We start from the raw sequence: 24,236 nt of genomic DNA, 5'->3' as shown, positions 1-24,236 counted from the left end.
TGAAAGCAGCAAGGGAAGAATGACAAATACCATACAAGGGAACTCCCATAAGGTTAACAGCTGATTTCTCAGCAGAAACTCTACACGTCAGAAGGGAGTGGCATGATATACTTAAAGTGATGAAAGGGAAGAACCTACAACCAAGATTACGCTACCCAGCAAGGATCTCATTCAGATTCGACGGAGAAATCAAAAGCTTTACAGACAAGCAAAAGCTAAGAGAATTCAGCACCACCAAACCAGCTCTACAACAAATGCTAAAGGAACTTCTCTAAGTGGGAAACACAAGAGAAGAAAAGGACCTACAAAAACAAACCCAAAACAATTAAGAAAATGGTCATAGGAACATACATATTGGTAATTACCTTAAACGTGAATGGATTAAATGCTCCAACCAAAAGACACAGGCTTACTGAATGGATACAGAAACAAGACCCATATATATGCTGTCTACAAGAGACCCACTTCAGACCTAGGGACACATACAGACTGAAAGTGAGGAGATGGAAAAAGATATTCCATGCAAATGGAAATCAAAAGAAAACTGGAGTAGCAATAATCATATCAGATAAAATAGACTTTAAAATAAAGAATGTTACAAGAGACAAGGAAGGACACTACATAATGATCAAGGGATCAATCCAAGAAGAAGATATAACAATTATAAATATATATGCACCCAACACAGGAGCACCTCAATACATAAGGCAACTGCTAACAGCTATAAAAGAGGAAATCGACAGTGACACAGTAATAGTGGGGGACTTTAACACCTCATTTACACCAATGGACAGATCATCCAAACAGAAAATTAATCAGGAAACACAAGCTTTAAATGACACAAGAGACCAGATAGATTTGATTGATATTTATAGGACAGTCCATCCAAAAACAGCAGATTACACTTTCTTCTCAAGTGTGCACGTAACATTTTCCAGGATAGATCACATCTTGGGTCACAAATCAAGCCTCAATAAATTTAAGAAAATTGAAATAATATCAAGCATCTTTTCTGACCACAATGCTATGAGATTAGAAATCAATTACAGGGAAAAAAACGTAAAAAACACAAACACATGGAGGCTAAACAATATGTTACTAAATAACCAAGCGATCACTGAAGAAATCAAAGAGGAAATCAAAAAATACCTAGAGAAAAATGACAAAACACGATGATCCAAAACCTATGGGATGCAGCAAAAGCAGTTCTAAGAGGGGAATTTCTAACAATACAATCCTACTTCAAGAAACAAGAAAATTCGTAAATAAACAACTTAACCTTATACCTAAAGGAACTAGAGAAAGAAGAACAAACAAAACCCAAAGTTAGCAGAAGGAAAGAAATCATAAAGATCAGAGCAGAAATAAATGAAATAGAAACAAAGAAAACAATAGCAAAGATCAATAAAACTAAACCCCGGTTCTTTGAGAAGATAAACAAAATTGATAAACCATTAGCCAGACTCATCAAGAAAAAGAGGGAGAGGACTCAAATTAATAAAATTAGAAACGAAAAAGGAGAAGTTACAACAGACACCACAGAAATACAAAGCATCCTAAGAGACTACTACAAGCAACTCTATGCCAATAAAATGGACAACCTGGAAGAAATGGACAAATTCTTAGAAAGGTATAACCTCCCAAGACTGAACCAGGAAGAAATAGAAAATATGAACAGACCAATCACAAGTAATGAAATTGAAACTGTGATTAAAAATCTTCCAAGAAACAAAAGGCCAGGACCAGATGGCTTCACAGGTGAATTCTATCAAACATTTAGAGAAGAACTAACACCCATCCTTCTCAAACGCTTCCAAAACATTGCAGAGGAAGGAACACTCCCAAACTCATTCTATGAGGCCACCATCACCCTGATACCAAAACCAGACAAAGACACTACAAAAAAAGAAAATTACAGACCGATATCACTGATGAATATAGATGCAAAAATCCTCAACAAAATACTAGCAAACAGAATCCAACAACACACTAAAAGGATCATACACCATGATCAAGTGGGATTTATCCCAGGGATGCAAGGATTCTTCAATATACGCAAATCAATCAATGTGATACACCATATTAACAAATTGAAAATAAAAACCATATGATCGTCTCAATAGATGCCGAAAAAGCTTTTGACAAAATTCAACACCCATTTATGATAAAAACTCTCCAGAAAGTGGGCATAGAGGGAACCTACCTCAACATAATAAAGGCCATATACGACAAACCCACAGCAAACATCATTCTCAACGGTGAAAAACTGAAACCATTTCCTCTAAGATCAGGAACAAGACAAGGATGTCCACTCTCACCACTATTATTCAACATAGTTTTGGAAGTCCTAGTCACAGCAATCAGAGAAGAAAAAGAAATAAAAGGAATACAAATTGGAAAAGAAGAAATAAAACTGTCACTGTTTGCAGATGACATGATGCTATACATAGAGAATCCTAAAGATGCCACCAGAAAACTACTAGAGCTAATCAATGAATCTGGTAAAGTTGCAGGATACAAAATTAATGCACAGAAATCTCTTGCATTCCTATACACCAATGATGAAAAATCTGAAAGGGAAATTAAGGAAACACTCCCATTTACCATTGCAACAAAAAGAATAAAATACCTAGGAATAAAGCTACCTAGGAAGACAAAAGACCTGTATGCATAAAACTATAAGACACTGATGAAAGAAATTAAAGATGATACCAACAGATGGAGAGATATACCATATTCTTGGATTGGAAGAATCAATATTGTGAAAATGACTATACTACCCAAAGCAATCTACAGATTCAATGCAATCCCTATCAAATTACCAATGGCATTTTTTTTTTAAATTTTTATTTACTTATGGCTGCGTTGGGTCCTCGTTTCTGCGCGAGGGCTTTCTCTAGTTGTGGCAAGCGGGGGCCACTCTTCATCGCGGTGCGCAGGCCTCTCACTATTGCGGCCTCTCTTGTTGTGGAGCACAGGCTCCAGATGCGCAGGCTCAGTAATTGTGGCTCACGGGCCCAGCCGCTCTGCGGCATGTGGGATCTTCCCAGACCAGGGCTCGAACCCGTGTCCTCTGCATTGGCAGGCGGACTCTCAACCACTGCGCCACCAGGGAAGCCCCCAATGGCATTTTTTACGGAACTAGAGCAAAAAATCTTAAAATTTGTATGGAGACACAAACGACCCCAAATAGCCAAAGCAGTCTTGAGGGAAAAAAACGGAGCTGGAGGAATCAGACTCCCTGACTTCAGACTATACTACAAAGCTACAGTAATCAAGACAATATGGTACTGGCACAAAAACAGAAATATAGATCAATGGAACAAGATAGAAAGCCCAGAGATAAACCAACGTACGTATGGTCAACTAATCTATGACAAAGGAGGCAAGGATATACAATGGAGAAAAGACAGCCTCTTCTATAAGTGGTGCTGGGAAAACTGGACAGCTACATGTAAAAGAATGAAATTAGAATGCTCCCTAACACCATACACAAACATAAACTCAAAATGGATTCAAGACCTAAATGTAAGACCGGACACTATAAAACTCTTAGAGGAAAACATAGGAAGAACACTCTTTGACATAAATCACAGCAAGATCTTTTTTGATCCACCTCCTAGAGTAATGGAAATAAAAACAAAAATAAACAAATGGGACCTAATGAAACTTCAAAGCTTTACTACAGCCAAGGAAACCACAAACAAGACGAAAAGACAACCCTCAGAATGGGAGAAAATATTTGCAAACGAATCAATGGACAAAGGATTAATCTACAAAATATATAAACAGCTCATGCAGCTCAATATTAAAGAAACAAACAACCCAATCCAAAAATGGGCAGAAGACCTAAATAGACCTTTCTCCAAAGAAGACATACAGATGGCCAAGAAGCACATGAAAAGCTGCTCAACATCACTAATTATTAGAGAAATACAAATCAAAACTACAACGAGGTATCACCTCACACTGGTTAGCATGGGCATCATCAGAAAATCTACAAACAACAAATGCTGGAGAGGGTGTGGAGAAAAGGGAACCCTCTTGCACTGTTGGTGGGAATGTAAATTGATACAGCCACTATGGAGAACAGTATGGAGGTTCCTTAAAGAACTAAAAATAGAATTACCATATGACCCAGCAATCCCACTACTGGGCATATTTCCAGAGAAAACCATAATTCAAAAAGACACGTGCACCCCAATGTTCATTGCAGCGCTATTTACAATAGCCAGGACATGGAAGTAACCTAAATGCCCATCGACAGACGAATGGATAAAGAAGATGTGGTACATATATACAATGGAATATTACTCAGCCATAAAAAGGAATGAAATTGGGTCATTTGTTGAGACGTGGATGGATGTAGAGACTGTCATACAGAGTGAAGTAAGTCAGAAAGAGAAAAACAAATATCGTATATTAACACATATATGTGGAACGTAGAAAAATGGTACAGATGAACTGGTTTGCAGGACAGAAATTGAGACACAGATGTAGAGAACAAACGTACGGACACTAAGGGGGGAAAGCGGCGGGGGGGTGGGGTGGTGGTGGTGTGATGAACTGGGGGATTGGGATTGACATGTATACACTGATGTGTATAAAATGGATGAATAATAAGAACCTGCTGTATAAAAAATTAAATAAAATTAAATTCAAAACATAAATAAATAAAATAAACAAGAGCAATGACTTGCCCCTGAGTATGTGCTTTGATTGTATCATTTGTTTTAATTTGAATGTTGCTGCATACAATAGTAGTACTATCTGACTTTCTCAATGCATGAAATTACTAGCTCCCTAATACCTTTTCTTATCCAGTGATATGCTCTCTGATCCTTGCTTTGGTGAATGATGTGCTATTGAACAAGCCCTGATCTCTGCCCCCATGAGGGTGCCCGTGCATGGTTAGGCAAGGTTTCTGAGCCTGTGAAGGAGGTGGATGCATGAGTGTGGGGTATTTATGGGTGTCTTTCCTCTTGCCACTAATCCCATCCAGAGGAGAAAAACAGCAGTGGCAACAGTAACAGTATAGGAGCAGGAAGCTAATTTTAGGATTTTGTTTCATCATCTTGTGCCTCCACACAAACTGCATATGATGCTAACTAAGGTCTGAGCCCCCTACCAGATTACAAGTTTCATTTATGCAAGGGCCTCACCGACCTTGTTCCCACTGTATCTTCAGGGCCTATCACACGGGAAGAACTCAATAAATATTTATTGAAAGAATGGATGAACAAACAAATGAATCCCTTCATCTCTCCATGTATCCATCAGTGGAGGTTGGGAAAAACCACCTACGTTTCTTACCACAGTAATTTCCCACTAAATTTTGCATATAATACCATTTATTCATTCATCCATCCATTCACTCAATCACTTAGTCTTTCATTTAGCAAATATTTCTCATGCATTTATTAGGTTCCTGGCCTTCTGCTGAACAATGAGAACTCAGTGGTGAGCAAAGCTGACATTGGTCCCCACCCTCATTGGGCTTACAGTCGAGCAGGGGAAACAGGCATTAAATACATCATCCCAAGCATGACGGATAGACATTCTAATAGGGGAAAAGCAGGATTTAATGAAAATGAACATTGAGGGGGCCTATCCAAGTGAGAATGTTGAGGCCGACTGGATCAGAATCTTGATGATGAGTTAATAAACACCTCCAAGAACACATCTGGCCCAGCGTGCCTCAGAGTGCATATCACAAACAAATATGAAGGATCGGCTATGAACCATTTGCAACAGAATTGGTGTCAGAGACGTGAAAGGACTTCTAACCGGGGAAAGCTTTGGTTTATGTAAGTCACTTTGGTTCGCTGAAAGGTTCCAGGTTTACACATTAGCACGATAGTCAGGATACACCTTTTTGCCCTAATTTGATCATCCATTCACTGTGCTCCACTTATCTTTTGAAACAGGTTCAGTACCGCTGTATAAGCATAATGACACTCTGTACTTTTCAATTCTGATATTAAGTTTTCATTTATTTTGGTTGCTTCAGGGTGTTTAGAATATATTAATGAGTAAATTATTCTATAGTATTTGTATTCTAGAGTTGTTCAAATGAGGGATGTAATTTTAGATCTCTAGATAACTGGACCTGTTGAAAATAGTATTTACATTGTTTGAACATGTGTAGCTTAAGGGAAGGAACCTGTATGCAACGGCATTAGAAAATAATTTGCATTTCTTTTTCTTGCTGTCCTATATATCTTTGCAGTCACATTCTCAGCTCACTGACAAACATCACTAATCTAACAGTAATGTCTTTGCCATACATAAAAAAATAAAAGAGGAAACCAGTTTAAAAGGTCACAGCAATAACTAAATCTGAGACCCACACACCTTTAAAAAGTCTGTAAATCCAGCTGAAGATTTTCTAGGATGGTTCTAGTCTTTTGGATATATTCTGCTATTTTAACTGAGTCATTAGGGAACCACACAGCAAAATATCTGCTCCAGAAAACTGAAAGTGTATTGAATGCTAACCTGAGGGAAAGGACAAGGAAATTTTTTGCCGCCATTTCTCTTTCCTTCCTTCTGAAATATGCCTCAAAAGAGAAAGACCTGCGTGGAAATAAAGCAGCTGACGTGCTGGCAGCATGAGCTCCAACAGAGATTAGGAGAGGCTGTCACCGGTGCGCAGACCCACCCACCATCCATCACAACATTGTGATTCGTGCTGTCACACCACATGGCAACAGGAGGAGCCCGTGTTCCAACACCATGATGCTTTATTACAACCACGTGTATTTCCAAACCTTGGAGCGTGACTTCGGCTGTCACTGAATTAAGTAAAACATTTGGAGGATTAAAGTAAAAAAAACAAATACAGTGAATATCACAGTGTATATAACTGGCAAAGAAGCTCATAAGCCTTCTATGTACATTTGAATAGCCAACATTAGCAATATCCGACATTTTACAGCCAATAAAAAAACTTACCCATATCTGAAGTAAGTGCTGAACTGTCTGCAGAGGCGGTGAGCGAGTTCTCGTCTACCACATGCTTGAGGACCAGCTAATACCAACATGGGATAAGGGGCATCCAGACTAGGAAGGGTGCTGCAACAGGGCAGAGCAGACATGCATATTAATGCATCCAGTGTGTAAAGTGTCCATGTCACAATCACAATTAATCCAGTAATCCAGCATTTGCTATATGTAGACACTCTATGGAAGGATGGTCCTACTTTCCAGAAGCAAGTCGATTGCAAAATAGCAAAAAAATTTACCTTAACAACATTTTTTAAAGGAAAAATATGGTAAGAGATATTAATTCTTGGTTGATAAAGTATTCTCCCCAAGAACTTCAAAATGAAAGAAATAAGACTGCCCTCTGAGAGGTAAACTTTAACATCTGTATCTATTGAATTAGAACACAGATGTGAAACTAACACAACATTGTAAAGCAATTATACTTTATTATTGGAGCAATTATACTCCAATAAAAAAAAAAGAATACTCATGTGCAAAGAAAACAGTAATCACTGAAATTTACCTGAGCAATTACTATCTGCCAGGCGCTATTCTAGGCGTCTTACATGCATTACCTCATTTAATTATCACAGGAAGCTAATGAAGATGATTCTATCATTATCCCCACTTAACACATGAAGAAACCGAAGTACAGAGAGGTGAATTAACTTGCTCAAAGTAACAACTAATAAGTAAGAGCTGATATATGAATCTTGGCATGGCTTCTGGTCTAAAAGACCACAGGACTAATTTATATAAAATCTCTTGCAACATGCAGAGCTGAAGTGTTTGGGTTCCACTCAAGACACAAATTCTAGAAATATGGAATAAAATATAATATTTTGAAAAAAATCATGGTTGAGGTATAGATTCTGTGAAGAATGGGGGCAGTGCAGCATAATTTTTCAATCTCTCTGAATACTCACAGGAACACAGAAAAACTTGAGAACAAAAGCCCATGGAAAATGTGGATAACAAACCAGATGAAAAGCCACAAACCCGCAAGACTTCTATGGCATTGGAAGCTGGGCAAGAGGAAGGAGGAGGGAGCAATGGGCAGCGTCTGCGAACAAGGGAACCCCAAAACAACAGGTATCCAGCAGAAAGCAGGCAGGCTGAAACCGCAATGTCCAAAAGCCTACACGTGAATGCTCATAAAAGCTGTATTTGTAGCAGCCAAAAACTGGAATCAGCCCAGATGTCCTTCGATGGTTGGTTAAACTAATTGTGGCGCGTTCATACCAAGGAATACTACTCAGCAATACAAAGGAATGAACCACTGATACATTCAACAGAGGCTAAGTTTAAAAAAAAAAAAAAGTCAACCCCAAAAGGTTAAACATATACTCTATGATCCCATTTATATAGCCTTCTTGAAATGACAGCATCACCGAGAAGGGGAACAGATTATTGGTTGCCAAACGTTAGGGAAGATGAGCAGGAGGGAGGTGGCTGTAGCTATAAAAGGGAAGCAAAGGGATCCATGTGACAAAACTCCTGTATCTTGACTGGAGTCATGCTCATATGAATCTACACATGTGATAAAATCGCATAGAACTAAACGTACACAGGAGTACATGCAAAACTGGTGAAACCTGATAAGGTTGGTGGCTTGTATCAAGGTCAGCTTCCTGGTTTTGATATTCTACTTTAGCTAAGCAAGGTATTACCACTGGAGGAAACTGGGTGAAAGATATCTAGAATTTCTCTGTATTATTTCTTACAACTGCATGTGAATCTAAAATTACCTCGAAATAATTTTTTTAAGTAATTAAAGGAAAAAATTTGGAGAGAAAGTGACAAATATTGAGGCTAGGCAAAGGAGATCTTCCTGAAGAAGAAAACCAAAGCTAAGGAACAAATATTAAAGACTGTCATTCAAGAAAACCTTTCTGAAATTTAAAAAAATAAAATAACACTATACAACATACCTGAGAATATTAGCCTAGAACAACTGGGCTATAAATGTTGTCACAATAACGCCAAGACATAGTCTAGTAAAATTACTGGACTTAAAAAAAAGTTGGGGGGATTATTCAGCTAGAAAAAGAGAACACATGATTTATAAGGGGAAGAAAATTAAATTGTCACCAGTTTTTTGACAGCAATGTTTTGCACCAAAAGAAAATGGAGAAACCCTGCTAATATTGTCAAGGGAAAGAAAAAGTGTGAGCCATGGACTTTACATATAGCAAAAATGACTTTCAAGTGTAAAGGGCAGAGAATATTATCAACATGCAAGATTTCAAGAGATACTGATTCCACAGCTCCTCCTAAGGAATCTGCTAGAGAACAAGCTTCATACAACCAAAATGACTCAAGAGGAGGCATCAGTTGTAAGGGCTGGCAGGGAGCAATAAATATGCCGTTACCCAGAGAACTAAGACTAAATGACAGCAAAGGAGAAAGTATAGTGTGTGATGGATATATGTTCTGACAATATAAATACAGTACACTATTTTTAAAATGGAGTGATTGATGCTTATATAAAATATATACAGTAGGCAAATTCATAGAGACAGAAAGTACATTAGAAGTTACCAGGCACTGGGAGTAGCAGGAAATGGGGAGTTATTGCCTAATGTTTACAGAGCTTCTGTTCGGGGTGATGAAAAAGTTTTGGAAACAGATGGTGGTGATGGTTGCACAACATTGTGAATATAATTAATGCCACTGAACTGTACACTTTAAAGTGGTTAAAATGGCAAATTTTATGTGTTTTATATATATATATATATTTTTTTTTTTACCACAATAAAAAACAATGGGGGAATGGTTAATGGGAGGAACATAGGCAAAATATGTTTTTAATGTTTTCAGTAATTGTTACTACTGGTATTCTGATACTGTTGTGGTATAATATGGGACTTTAAAAAAGAGTAATTATGGGATATTCTAATTCCATCTTCCTCTGTGTCTTTGGTGAGGGAGAAAAGGAGATACAGATGTAACAGAGATGAGATTAAGTAAAAGCTCAACTGTAGTCTTGAAATTGAATTGTACCAATATGAATTCAGGAGGTGTTTTACCATCTATCTATAGATAGATCTATCTAGATACAGATTAGATAGATATAAAAGATTGAACAGATGTAATAGGTAGGTACAAATAGGCAAGATAGGTGGATGGATAGATAGAAGAAAGAATAGATAGATGGATCAATGAATGGAGGGAAGGAAGGAAGGAAAGAAGGAGGGGAGGGGAGGGAGGGAAGGGAGGGACGGAGGGAGGGAAGGAAATATATTCCTAGCTCTGTCCACTAAAAGACACGGAAACAATGATCAACCCAGTGCCATGATTGTCTCTAGCACCCACATTATGATTGGGAAATACCATTTCTCACTAAAATAAACCAGGGCTTCTTGGAGAAATGGCCGATTCCAGAGTTCGGACAGGGCTTGTACAAGATCAGCCCGGAGAACCTTGTCATAGGAGAGAGCAAGAAAGCTATCACTGACTACCAGGCCAGAGTCAAGGTTCTGCCGTGTCATTTCAATATTGGATCCTCACCCCAATCCCGCCAGAAGAGGGGACAGTGATTCCCCAATATCACAGCCTAAAAGTCCCAAGACCAAGAGTCAGCGTTCCTCTCCTGGAGCCTGACTCCTGGGGCTGCCAGGGAGCTGCGTCCTGACCCAGAGTGGGAAGGGCATGGCACCCCTGCTCCTGCCTCCATGAGCTTTTCAGAGTGAGCCCTGCTCCATCCCAGAGCATCTGGGGCTGCTTGGCCATTTGCTCTTCTCTGCCTGACAGCCAGAAATGATCCAGAAATACGTGTTTATCAGACATTGCTGTAAATTTCTTTGATACATTTTTTTTTTTAATTTATTTATTTATTTATTTATTTATTTATTTATGGCTGTGTTGGGTCTCCGTTTCTGCGTGAGGGCTTTCTCCAGTTGCGGCAAGTGGGGGCCATTCTTCATCGCGGTGCGCGGGCCTCTCACTATCGCGGCCTCTCTTGTTGCGGAGCACAGGCTCCAGACGCGCAGGCTCAGTAGTTGTGGCTCACGGGCTTAGTTGCTCCGCGGCATGTGGGATCCTCCCAGACCAGGGCTCGAACCCGTGTCCCCTGCATTGGCAGGCAGATTCTCAACCACTGCGCCATGAGGGAAGCCCGATACATATTTTTATATAAATGTACCCTAAAGCATGAAACAACTAGCAATCTCATAAACTAGAAAAGAAATACAATGAGGACATAAATGCCCTTCTTTTAAATCAAATGTGCTTTTCCAGATGTATGCAAATAAATGATAAATCATTTCACCTAGAGAGCTACCATAAATATATAAAACTGTCAACGTCTACATTATTAAATTACATGTAAAAAAATCGATAGGGAGGGTGGGAGGGAGGGAGATGCAAGAGGGAAGAGATATGGGAACATATGTATATGTATAACTGATTCACTTTGTTATAAAGCAGAAACTAACACACCATTGTAAAGCAATTATACTCCAATAAAGATGTTTAAAAAAAAAAAAAAAATCATGTCCTGGATGCAAAATAAAACATTTTCTCTCTGTGGGAAACCAACTGTGTGAAGTACAGGAGCAGACCACATGAAGAAGAGAAGCCATTTATAACCAAGAGATTTTACAAGTAATTTTAAAATGCCTTTGGGCATTGATAGAATTTCTGTATTATACTTATAGTGTAAATGGCCATCTGCTCCAACAGATTGTTTAAAAAGATATGGAGAAATCGTGGTAAATCTGTCTTCGAACTCAGAGGTGAGAGATTCTGTTCCTGTGTTCAACCAAGCTGGGTGACTTCTCCCTGCTAGGTTGCCTGGGGCTCAGGGCAATCACTGTAAAGACTGTTTCGGGTTTCCCTTAGGCGAGGAGGGCCTCCTTCTAGGGACTCTCTAACGTATACCCTGCGGTCTTGGGTGCTCTTTGGCAGGGGTATCTAGCATTCACGCACAGCTAAGGAGAAACTGACAATGGATAGAGGTCATCACAATTCTCTGTTAATGAGGCTAAGGTCTGTGGTTCTATCCTACAGCAGAAAAGTTGGCAAACTTTTTTTCTTTTTCATTTCACCATCCTATGTCACAGGCTAGCCGTCATTCAAGCGTCCAGATGAAAGAGGGAAGTTGAATCCACTCATCACCACCCTTGGGAAAATGCCAACAAGTGAGCCCCGTATTCAAACATGTGATGATAATACGCTATATCTGAGACTACACAGCCTGTCAAATAAAGACTTGATCCCCTCCCTCAGAGAGGTGAGAAAGGAATGGGTCACAAAATAGAGGGCTAGGGAAATGATGAGGTTGTCCCGTGCTGGCCACCCCGAGTTCTACCCAAAGGGTCCCTAAGGAATACCTGTCAAAGATCCTCTGTGGCTGCATCATGCTGTTGACAACGTGGGTCATGTGATCTTGGGCTGCGACCACTTCTGGGGGAGGGTCGTATTTATTCACTGCCGCGACCTTTTCCAGAATTAGAAATGCAAAGGGAAAAGAAATAAATTCGTTTTAAAAGGAAGACAAGCCTTAGATTTTCTTTAATGAAATGTCCTAGACATGCGACCAGGAATCTGTGTTCTGTCTTCACGTCTACTCTAACTTTCCTAAAACCTAAAGAATAATAATTATTTTAAAGTATTGAGCTGGAGCCCCTTGGTCACCTATTTCTTTATACTCCCTGGTTTGAAAGGAAAAAAGCAAAAACAAAATCAAAACCTCTGAAGTCTAAGATGACCTTCAATATAGTAAACATTTCAACTTTTAATGTGAAAAGAAATAAAATTCACAGTTCTAGATTCCAGGTAGTTGTTACTGCAGAATTTTTCCTCATGCCATCATGCCAAGAACTATTCCTATGATCTCAAATTCTACTAAACCTCCCCCTCTTTTAGTGTAACTTTCCCTTTTCAAAGATATGGGCCTTTTCCTCACGATGGACAGTTCTCCGTCCCCCGGCTTTGTCATCCCTCTAAATACACTATTCTTGTCTGCCATACCTTTATCTAATGCGTGGTTTTAAATGTTATTCCCTTCGCACAACGTTAAAGGGAAAGAGAAATCTAATAAGTGCCTTTGAGTGAGAGAATGATAACAGACTAGCACCTGTAACTATTTTTTAACCAAGATTTCAGAGAGGCATTTATGAACTGGAATATCTGCCTCTCTGCATATTTATACCTCCTTTTTCATTCCCATCTCAAATTTGCATCCAGTGTATGAAACCCCTCATTAGTGGAGATTTCAGCTGACACCAGTCACGACAGCATGACAAATTAGCTTCCACAGGTATGGAAGGGGCTGGCAGGTGCTAGCATTCAATGTCTGGTTACTCTCAACTTGTGTCCAGAAGAATCATTATCTTAAAGAGTAGAATAAGGGATTTAAAAATCAGAGTATTGATTTATTTGAGTCCTTTTCGATGATGTGGTAGAATGACATTATAATTCACTTCATTATTAAGTGAACTTTTAGAGGAACACAGATAGGATCACACACCCTCCAAATATGAGAGTTATCCAAACGAACAGACGGCTATACTGCTGTCAGCCTACGTACATGGAGGCTGCTTCTGTTTCCCACAGCCAGTCTCCTCACTGTACCAAGAGCAGGGCTTTCACTGCATTTGTGTTGATGCTCAGCTCTGCAGAGGGTTAAATGGATAGATCCTGGGACAAGGACACGCCCCCTAAATAATGAATGCACATACTGTTATGTAATCATTTATGGATTGCATTGGTCTTGCAGCAGGCAGCATGAGCTTTTGAGCCTATCAACTCATAAACACAGGAAATGATACGATTACATACCTTTTCTTCCACTTTTATCTTCTTCTGATCTAATTCTGTTAATCGAGGTAGCATAAAAATTACGAAGGAACAATAGTCAGATTTTTCCTGTTTAAAATATCAAGAGGGTTATTCAGTTACCTTCCTTTTCCACTAGCAGTCTACTTTCATGAGCTTAGGGCTTTCACCTACTAACGCTGTCATTCGTTCACACACACACACACACACACACACACACACACACACACACACACACACACACCCTGCATAGGTCTTTACATTTTCAGCTTACCAGTCCCCTTATATTAACAACTCAAATGCAGACTGTGCCTTGTAACTTATAAAGCTTTTCAAATGTGTGATCTTGTTAATCTCCCTGTGAGATAAGCAGGACAGTTCTGATTATCTTCATTTCTAAAGAGAAAAACAACTAAGGCTCGGAGAGGTGAAGTATTTCATCTAAGGTTCTATGGCCAGTGAGCCAAACCCTATCTTCTAATTCCAAAGAGTTTCATTAATTTCTCATTATTTATTACTTTGTATTGTTTTATATTAATTTGTATCATTAATTATGAATTTGTTTTACAATAATAAAATGACATTCATTTATAGAACCACCTCCATATTACTCCCTATCATCTTCTGTGTTAGGATTACCTGCCTTTCAGAAATATAATTACAGTTATTTTTTATTAAGAAGCTACATCTCTTTGAAGGGAAAGATATTAAGTGGGTGATGCGTTTTGAGGATGAGAATATACATGAAATGAATATACAATGGTACCTTTTGTGTACTTCAAAGTGCAAATGTGGGGGAAGTTTATATATAAATGAGTTAACATGTGAAAGGGTTTGTGCTATTTATTTATGCAAACACCTAGATGCTCTTTATGGATCTGGAACTGGGAGGGATGGCCACTTTAAACCCTTTCTTTCCCAGGGATGCTTTTAAATTGCCTGCCACTATTCTCATACCAAACATTGTTTTTATTTTTAGATCTTATTTTTCATTTTTTATTTTGATTTTTGCCTGCCCGGACATGTTTCTCAAGACACACAAAAAGAAAGGTACTCAGAGATACACACAAATTCAAGAGTCTATGGAAAGGCGAGTGAAGGATATAGATAGAAAGGGGAATGAATGACATATGCACAAAGAGGGAGGAGGGACAGAGTTGAGGAGAAAGGATCTATCACTGGGGGGGAAAAAAAGAGAATCCTGAAAAAGTCTGGAAGTTTGATATCCATAGGTGAAGAATCAGTAGGAAATATATGATTTTTTTCTATAATCATTTTACAATGCCAATTTTACAACAATCCCCAGGCGAATTTCTTTAAGTGTCTAATCTTAGACTTTCCCCTGTTATAAAACAGGAACCACATTCCGTCTACACCTCAGGCATCGTCCATTCTTTCATGTAAAAGGACATTGCTCTACAATCTCAATAGCTCCCGCCTGATAATCTTTATTACCACCCGGATGAGTCACAAATGACCACACAGAGTAGGCAACCAGCATTCAATTTTAGGCTTTACATGCACCGATGGTGGTACATAGGTGCGACTTTGCTTACCCCTTCTAATAGAGAATGAAGATAAACACACCTTATTCACATTCCTGATGTTCTATCAAAAGCACTTCATAAAGAAGAATTTCAAGAAAGTCCTCATCCCTCTCCCCTGCCCCCAACATAAAGGATGTCTCACCCGAATTGGATTTCTTAGAAGACTGAGAACTCGAAGGAGACGCAGGTTTTCAATGTATTCTATTTCACCCAGCTCAGCAATCTGTTTAATCCAAAAACAAACAAACACACACACAACATTATCAACAGACTAAATGCACCAAGACAACAGAGAACATAATATAAGAGGAGCTACTTTGGATCCTTTAAACTCAACTTATTTTAAAAATTGCTCTTGTGACTATCCAGCTTTTTAATGAGAACTCCGCAAAGCTACACAGAACAAGGGAATTATTGCATGTTCCTTCAGTAAATGCAAACTCACAGCCACATTTTCTTTTTTCCTCTCTGGGTAGAAAACAGAGAGGTAGATGCTCCTCATCTCACCCACGTTTATCTTAAGGCAGAAATAAAACAGTACATAGAATCAGAGAAACTGCAAAAAATGCATGCAAGGGCTACATGCTTCTCCCCATCACTATTCTGCCCAGCCTCCAGCTCCCCAATCTCCCCCCCACAACACTGCTTCTGCTGGTTATCTGTGACTGGGGAAGCCTTCTTACTGCATGTACATGTGTAGCTCTGTCATTTTTTCAATGAGATAATTGTTTTAAGAAAAGGTAAACATGGGAGATTGTATGACATATTTCTTGATGTGAATGTTACATGACTATTCACCTTAAAATTCTTTGCTAAACGGTACGTTTATGTGTTATACACTTTTTTTTGTATAGGTAATGTTTCACAACTTTAAAAAGTAAGAGGGAAAAAGGTTGCTTGATAGTTCCTTAATTTGAGCAGGGATAGAGCTTGGGTGGCAGCAGGCCTGAATTCTCCAGTAAACTAAAGACAAACAGTTTTCCTTAAATGTCCTGTAATTAGCATAATTATAATCTTATTTCAGATGTAGATGCTGAACTTTTGCAAAAAATTAATAATCACTTTTTCATTTTTATCTCTCCCCAAGTCATTTCTGCATGCATGGTGAGATCACTCCAACAGCAGAGTCACTAATAGTTCCTGAGTTATCCAACCACAACATGCAGTTGAAATGTAAGCTATTCCCAAAGCTAAATCAGGGAAGGAACACATGTGCCATGTTCTAAGGATGCCATTTTCAAAGACATAATATGAAAGGCCAATTCCGAGTTACAATATATAACCTGCACACATTAATCTGGTTATAGCAATGTTATGCTTTTTCCATAAGATGACTAGACTGTCCATGAACTGCCATTTGGATCATCTACAAGACAAAAGGATCAATTTTTAAATACTGTGTTATTTGGGAAGGTGGAAGAGTCACTTTGGTTCACACTGCTCAATCAGTCAATAGATCGATTCCCCTCTAGCCTACAGCTCTTGTGTTTGGACCTAACACAAATGTTAGGAGGAGATGTTTCCTCGCAGCCAACACGTCTCACCAACGCATCCTGGCCACGTGCACTTGCAGACATCGCTGGTGGGAGTGGATGTGTTACACATGCACAAGCTATAAACCAGCTATCCCACTTCAAGAGGTTTATACTGAAAAGATCATCAGACAGACAAAAATTAGACACATGAGCATTTGGTCTAACGTTTTTGGTAAAAGTTTAAAATTTTCTCAATTCTGAAAAATTCCATCATTATGTGATTAAATGAGTCATGGCACAGTCCCATAATAGGAACACTAGGCAACCATTTTTTTTTTTTTTTTTTTAAGAAATTCACGTTCTTTTATTTATTTATTTATGACTGTGTTGAGTCTTTGTTTCTGTGCGAGGGCTTTCTCTAGTTGCGGCAAGTGGGGACCACTCTTCATCGCGGTGCGCGGGCCTCTCACCATCGCGGCCTCTCTTGTTGCGGAGCACAGGCTCCAGACGCGCAGGCTCAGTAGTTGTGGCTCATGGGCCCAGTTGCTCCGTGGCATGTGGGATCTTCCCAGACCAGGGCTCGAACCCGTGTCCCCTGTATTGGCAGGCGGATTCTCAACCACTGCGCCACCAGGGAAGCCCTAGGCAACCATTTTAGAAGATGGTAACATCGATGGTGCTTAACATGGAAAGATCTTGTAAATGCTGTGAACACTATGAATAGAATAATCACAGACTATGTAAAATATTATCACTACGATGTCAGTTGGGATGAGCCAGTCTTCTGAGAGTCAAATGAGAGGGATCCAGGTCCCCTCCCAGTCCTTTCAAAGGTAGGATGAAGTGGGTAAGGGCAGAGGGGAACACGTGTGGAGGCACCTGGCTACCAGGGCCCACCTCTGCTGAACTGGTGATGTGCCCCAGGCACGGGCCATCCTGCATGCGCCGCCCACCCCGTCCTGCAGACCTCACCCGGCAGCAGACCCACCCTCACGTCTTCTCTCTTCAAATGCCAAGACCCAAGGCTGTGTGTGTCACAGGCGATCACAAAAGGTGTGCAGACACAACACCCCCAAACCACCTAAAGTGAAACACTGCCAGAAAGATTATATTCTGAAAGGAACTTCAGCCACCTGATGCCAAGAATGTCATACCAGCAGGGCTGATCCCAGATTCCGGTCTACCCTTCTTCCCTGATCTCCTCTGCCCCTGTTGGCTACTCCCCACCAAGCAGAAGCCTTTCAACTTCCACTATGTAGGGAGAAGTTGGCTCCTTTCTTTGACATTTCCTTTTAAGCCATGCTCTCCAAGCCTAACCATCCAGACCTAAAGAGGCCTGTTAAGTCTTTTTCGTAAAATACATGCTAGACAGATAGAGAGATGAAATAATGACACTAAGTAAGACTCAGAGAAGTAAAACAGCAGTCTCTAAGTAACTCCCAGACCGATATTTTGCTTCTAGAAGAAAAGGCTGAGGTTATAATAGAGTTAACGTTTTGAGGATAAGTTTTAAATGATAGAAATGACTTAAAATCTAACAAGGATTGTAGAGTGGAGAGTGACAAAGGCCCTCAAATCACTGGCTCATGATGAATTTGCAAAAAAACTTAAAAGAGATGTTCAAATGATCATGTGAAGGTAAGGCAATGTTTCAACAGCTTATACCAAGTAAATAATACTGATAAAAGTGCTCCCAATAAGACAATATTCCTAACATCAAGTTAATCATATGAGAAGCAATAGCTATGTTATGTTTCTCTTAAATGATACATTTTCCATCCTTGATACACAGTATTCTCAGTAGTGCTAGAGAAATCTCTGAGGAAATCTTTGGATGGCTCGGCTTCCAGAATATTTCACATACTGTTGGTTGTTCCCCAACCTGCCCAGCGGGGAGTGAGGGAATTGTGTCATTGTTACGGACCCAATCATTGCCAAAGGATCCCTCCTTTGGGACGTGTGTCCATTTTTTTCTTTTTCAATGGAGTCTCTTCAACATTTGAAAATTATAAACTCTGTTCTTCCCTAATGATCCCCCTTTTTTTCTTCAACAATTTCAAATGTAATTTGAAAAGTCTCCTGGAATGGAAGAGAACACCATACAATCCATGATGCCTTTCTAGACCTGTGCTACCCAGTATGGTAGTTACTAGCCCTGTGTGGCTACTTACCACTGGGAATATGGCTAGGATAAATTCAAATGTACTGTAAGTGCAAAATACACAATAGATGTCCAAAACGTAGTGTGAAACAACAGAATATAAAATATCTCATCAATAATTTTTATAAAGATTACATGTTGAAATGACAATATTTTGGATATGTTGGGCTAAATAAAGCAAAAAATTAATTTCACCTGTTTCTTTTTACCTTTTTATTGTGGCTACTAGAAAATGTAAAATGACACATGTGGCTCACACTATATTTAAGCCAGAAAGCACTCTTCTAGATCATGACAACACCACACACTTTTCTGAAAGGAGGGCCATTAGCATTTCATTTAATGTATTAGCCTGCAGGGTTAAGAACACTGACTCTGGAGGCAAATCGTTCTGTTTGAACCCTGGCTCTGCTATTCGCTGGATATGGTATAACTTTGGACAAGTTATTTAACCTCTCTTTGCTCCAGTTTCTTCATCTGTAGAATAGCGATAATAATAGGGTTATAATGAGGATTAAATGTGATGATATATGCAAAGTGCTTAAAACAGTGCCTTGTGCATAAATATGCAATGAAAATCTCTGCATTATTTTATGACTATAATTGTCATTATTATTACCATTACTCCTTTTCCTAAATCCTGAGATGCACCGAGTTGAAATGTAATGAGTGCATTCTGCCGTTTGAACCCCACCTGTGTGTATCTGCAAACCATTTTAATGGCCATTTCATGAAAAAGACACTAAAACCATATGAGACAGAGATTGTGCTGACTTCATAAGACAGGTGGGACAGTAAACAAAAGTCACCCACTAGAATTAACCTTAGAAGTTAACAAACAATTTAATATGCAAGTCAAGTGAAAATGAGGAGGAATAGTTTTTGCCTGTGATTAAAAATCCACTTCTTCTCAGACCTAAAGATTGCCTCCTTTTCTTGATTTTTAGAAATCTAATAGCTAATGGAAGCTCATTGGAGAAAGAGTCATCAGACCCAGCTGATAAGCACCAACACAGCCAAACAGAGAAATATCTCCACAGGAACGCATCTCACTCCAGCTAGGATCTATGTCTCTTTCAGGGTTAGACAAAATTTTCATTTTCAAGAAGAAATAACCATTTGTCTTCCTTATGAAATCTTTCTCCAAAATATGAAAAAGTACTCGAGATGAATAAAATCACAATGTAGATCTGATTGCATAAGAGGTGAGTTATAGGTACCAACTTAATACACCATGATTAGGAGCACAAATGCTTTATTAAAAATAAAATGTATTTAAGAGTGAAAGCCAATTGATATAATTGGTGAAGTAATGTGTGCATTAAGCCAGATAGGGTAATCTGAGTAAGTCCAATCCCCAACTCATTCGGGTTGGGAACGTACCCAATTGTTACAAATAGGATATAAGAATTCACTTCCTGTGTCTCTTCTCATTAAATGGGGCACCGGCAACACCAGCCTGAGGCTATTCTCTTGTCTCTAGTTTCCCCCCTCTGACACATCAGACATTCCTAATGCCATCTTTCTACCCCAAATTTCACACGAATATACCTACTTCACAAAGTCATGTGCACCTGGTTGCAGTTTAAACCTTCAAAACAATGTAATTAGGAATCTTCAAATTTTCAAAAATTAAGAATTATTACTTATTAAAAAAAAAAAAAAAAGCAGTGCTTCAACTGTTGCTCCAGGAGGTTTTCTAGAATAACTTTTCTGAGCTGGCATTGAATGTGATAGCACTTAAGAAATAATTATAGACACTAAAACCAAGACATATAAAGTATAATATGACATTACCTTATTATCCTCGAGGTTGATCACTTCCAAGAAGTCATGACTCTCTAAGCCTTGGAGGCTACTGATCTGATTGTGGCCCAGATCCAGGATCTGCAGGACCCTTAGGTCATCCAAACCTGTGATCTTCTCAATCTGGTTATTGCTCTAAAATTGATAAAATACACTTAATGTCCTAAAGGGAAAAGTGTAATGACAAGTTTTCATCCTGGATACTGCCCCAAACCTCTTAAAATCAGTAAGACATTCTTGTCCCCCCTCCCATTCCCATCTTTCACCTCCCTAAACACATATATGTACACCCCAGAAAGAAAGCCCAGTCTTTCAGCTGGAAGACTCAGAACATAATATTCTCGCTAGAGGTAAAGCAGATGAATGTTTGAATCAATAGGAAAGACAAAAGCTAGGTAGTATAAGCTTTTGACATTGCTAACCTCAAGCTTAATGGCAGCATAGCTCCAAGCTTATCTTTAGAAATGTAAATTTAATGCAATTCTCTCATCACCATCACAGAAAACCACTTGAATACTGTAACTCCCACATACACTCTGTTTTCAGAAATATTCTGAATATAATCACCTCATATCATGAGGACTGTAGTAGTCTGGTACATGCCTCCACTTATTCATGCTCTTGTACAGTTTCCATCTCTTGAATCCAGGATAGACCTATGACCTGCCTTAACCAAAAGAATATGGCAGAAGTGTCCCGGTTCCAAATCTAAGACTTAGGAAGGCCTGGCAGCATCTCCTCTTGTGTCTTGGAGCCCTAAGCTGCCATGTAAGAACTCTAGCCACTCTGTTGGAGAGAATTCGTGGAGAGGTCACCTGGAGAGGAGCCCTGAGACTAAACAGAGAGGAGAAACCCAGCCACTGCAGCATCCTGGCTGAGCCCAGCCCCCAGCCAATCTGCTAGCTGGACGTGGCAAGACCAGCAGAACCACGAGCTGAGCCCAGCTCAGATTACAGAACTGCTAGCTAATAAAATGGTTAACTAATAGAATTTCTCCACGCCACTACACTTGCGGTGGCATGTTTTACAACAATAGATATATAAACAAAGTTCTTAAATAATTCACATGTAACCATCTTCTTAGACAATACCATGAAACAGAGAAAGATATAAGACTTAAACACTGTTCTTTTCCCAACCCCCCTGTACCCATAACAACAAATTATAGTGATAACAATAATTTGTATTTTCTTGTACATTTCCCAACATTCTCAAAATTCCTTGGGTTCTTTAGCCTTTGAGGTATAAAACTATGCCACAGTAAAGTTAAACTTCGAGTTGAGAATCACAGTAAAGTGTAATTTTGAGGTTTCAATTAATGCCACATTATACCCATCCTTAAACTTTTTTTTTGGCCACACCACGCATGCAAGATCCCAGGTCCCTGACCAGGGATCGAACCTGTTTCCCTGCAGTGGAAGTGTGCAGTCCGAACCACTGGACCACCACGGAATTCCCCCCATCCTTAAACTTTTAAAACTTTTACTAAGCACTTTAGAACTAAAAAATTAAATTATAGTATTCTCTACCATCTATAATATTTTTCCTAGTACATGTTTCCCAAAGTGTTTAATAGTAAGAGTTCATTTTCACTCAATTTTTCATAAGATTTCACTTCAATAATGAGCAAGGTTTATGTTCATTAGTATAATTCTATGGCTGTTTAAAATATATTAATAGAATGTTGATAATCTATAAAGCTGGATGATAGTACATGGGGGGTCATTAAACTATTCCTTTTATTTTTATATATGTCTGAAAAATTCCATAATAAGAAGGAAAAATACTCATAACTCCATTTGCCTAAGTCAAATTTCCTACTGTTCAAAAAAGTTCTAGAAAGTGTAATAGAAAGGGGAAAGAAAAAAACTACAGTAAACTGAACATAATATCCTTATTAATTTAACTTATTGAAATAAGACCTCAATATCCTATTTAAAATATGCCCACATATCAAATTTATGTATAATACACCTCTTCCCCAAAGACCTTTGAAGTGCTTTAGATGTGGAAGATGAACTGTAATTCTTCTTTAGAGTGTCTCTGATGGCTTTCAAAGTGATAGATGCACAAGAGCAGATTGAGGCATAGAAAAGTTTAATTAGATAACCTATGGTCATAAAAGAGAGCAGAACTGAGAAATATTCCAAATCAGAATTTCTGAGTCAAAGTTATCTAGTAAAACCCTTTATCCAGTGATGAAAAACTGATACATCTCTTCTCAAAGTGCACGTCTAGTGCCTGAATGAACAGTTCTTCTTGCTTGTTTTATCATGATTAGCAGGGAAAAGGGGGTCTTTAGAGAGAAACTAAAATGAAACGAGAAATATTCTCAATCTGCCAACTTGGGAGGGAAAAAAAACAAATGGCTTTTACTAAGACAAAATGATTTTTGAAGTTTGGAATGTATTGTCCTTACTTGCTAAAGGAGGTGGTTGACAGAGCAGACCATAAGTGAACCACATTTCCCCCTAATATTTATGGTAAAAGTTGATGGAAGAGGGACTCCCCTGTTGGCGCAGTGGTTAAGAATCCGCCTGCCAATGCAGGGGACATGTGTTCGAGCCCTGGACCGGGAAGATCCCACATGCCATGGAGCAACTAAGCCCGTGTGCCACAACTACTGAGCCTGCGCTCTAGAGCCCGCAAGCCACAACTACTGAGCCCACGTGCCACAACTACTGAAGCCTGCGCACCTAGAGCCCTCTTGTTGCTCTACAACGAGAAGCCACCACAATGAGAAGCCCGTGCACCGCAACCAGAGAAAGCCTGCACGCAGCAACAAAGACCCAACACAGCCAAAAATAAATAAATAAATTTATTAAAAAAAAAAAAAGTTGATGGAAGAGAATTAACAACTGGTTTGTATAGTGAATTGTTCTTTTTTCTCTAAATTGTAAACTGAATTACTGTCAGTAGTAAACCAATTGGATTACTGATACCACAAATCTTTTAAAAAGCATTAAAAACTGTTGAAACGAATGAGTATCATTTTATTTTATGAATTTTACTAATGTATGGAAAAGAAAACCTTCCTATTCTCAAAAAGTTTAAGGAAAATGAATGATGGCATATTCTGTATTTTCTAGTTCATCTTGGGTTATGAGGATGGGGGTTGGGAACAACCCACCTAATCTACTTGTAGGAAAAATAAGTCTTTTATGCTTGTTCTAAAAGCTACTTGAGATGAGGGGCTTCCCTGGTGGCACAGTGGTTGAGAGTCTGCCTGCCGATGCGGGGGACACGGGTTCGAGCCCTGGTCTGGGAGGATCCCACATGCCGCGGAGCAACTGGGCCCGTGAGCCACAACTACTGAGCCTGCGCGTCTGGAGCCTGTGCTCCGCAACAGGAGTGCCGCGATAGTGAGAGGCCCGCGCACCGCGGTGAAGAGTGGCCCCCGCTTGCCGCGACTGGAGGGAGCCCTCGCACAGAAACGAAGACCCAACACAGCCAAAAATAAATAAATAAAACCTACCTGAG

General features: G+C 39.3%; 1 protein-coding gene across 2 annotated transcripts in view; it reads right to left on the bottom strand.

Moving 5' to 3' along the window:
- LRGUK (leucine rich repeats and guanylate kinase domain containing) overlaps window positions 1-24,236 on the bottom strand; it is a 116,556-nt gene that overhangs the window by 53,406 nt on the left and 38,914 nt on the right. For both annotated transcript variants that reach the window (XM_068550106.1, XM_068550107.1), the window contains exons 7-11: window positions 20,748-20,891; window positions 15,457-15,537; window positions 13,771-13,857; window positions 12,321-12,427; window positions 6,955-7,074 (exon numbers count right to left, since the gene is read on the bottom strand). In XM_068550106.1, coding sequence (XP_068406207.1) covers window positions 6,955-7,074; window positions 12,321-12,427; window positions 13,771-13,857; window positions 15,457-15,537; window positions 20,748-20,891 — 539 coding nt within the window. The remainder of the gene's footprint in view (window positions 1-6,954; window positions 7,075-12,320; window positions 12,428-13,770; window positions 13,858-15,456; window positions 15,538-20,747; window positions 20,892-24,236) is intronic.

This window comes from Eschrichtius robustus, chromosome 8 (genome assembly GCF_028021215.1).
Source record: "Eschrichtius robustus isolate mEscRob2 chromosome 8, mEscRob2.pri, whole genome shotgun sequence".
Lineage (NCBI taxonomy): Eukaryota > Metazoa > Chordata > Mammalia > Artiodactyla > Eschrichtiidae > Eschrichtius > Eschrichtius robustus.
Note: the sequence above shows the minus strand (reverse complement) of the source record. Positions and strands in the feature narration are given on the sequence as shown.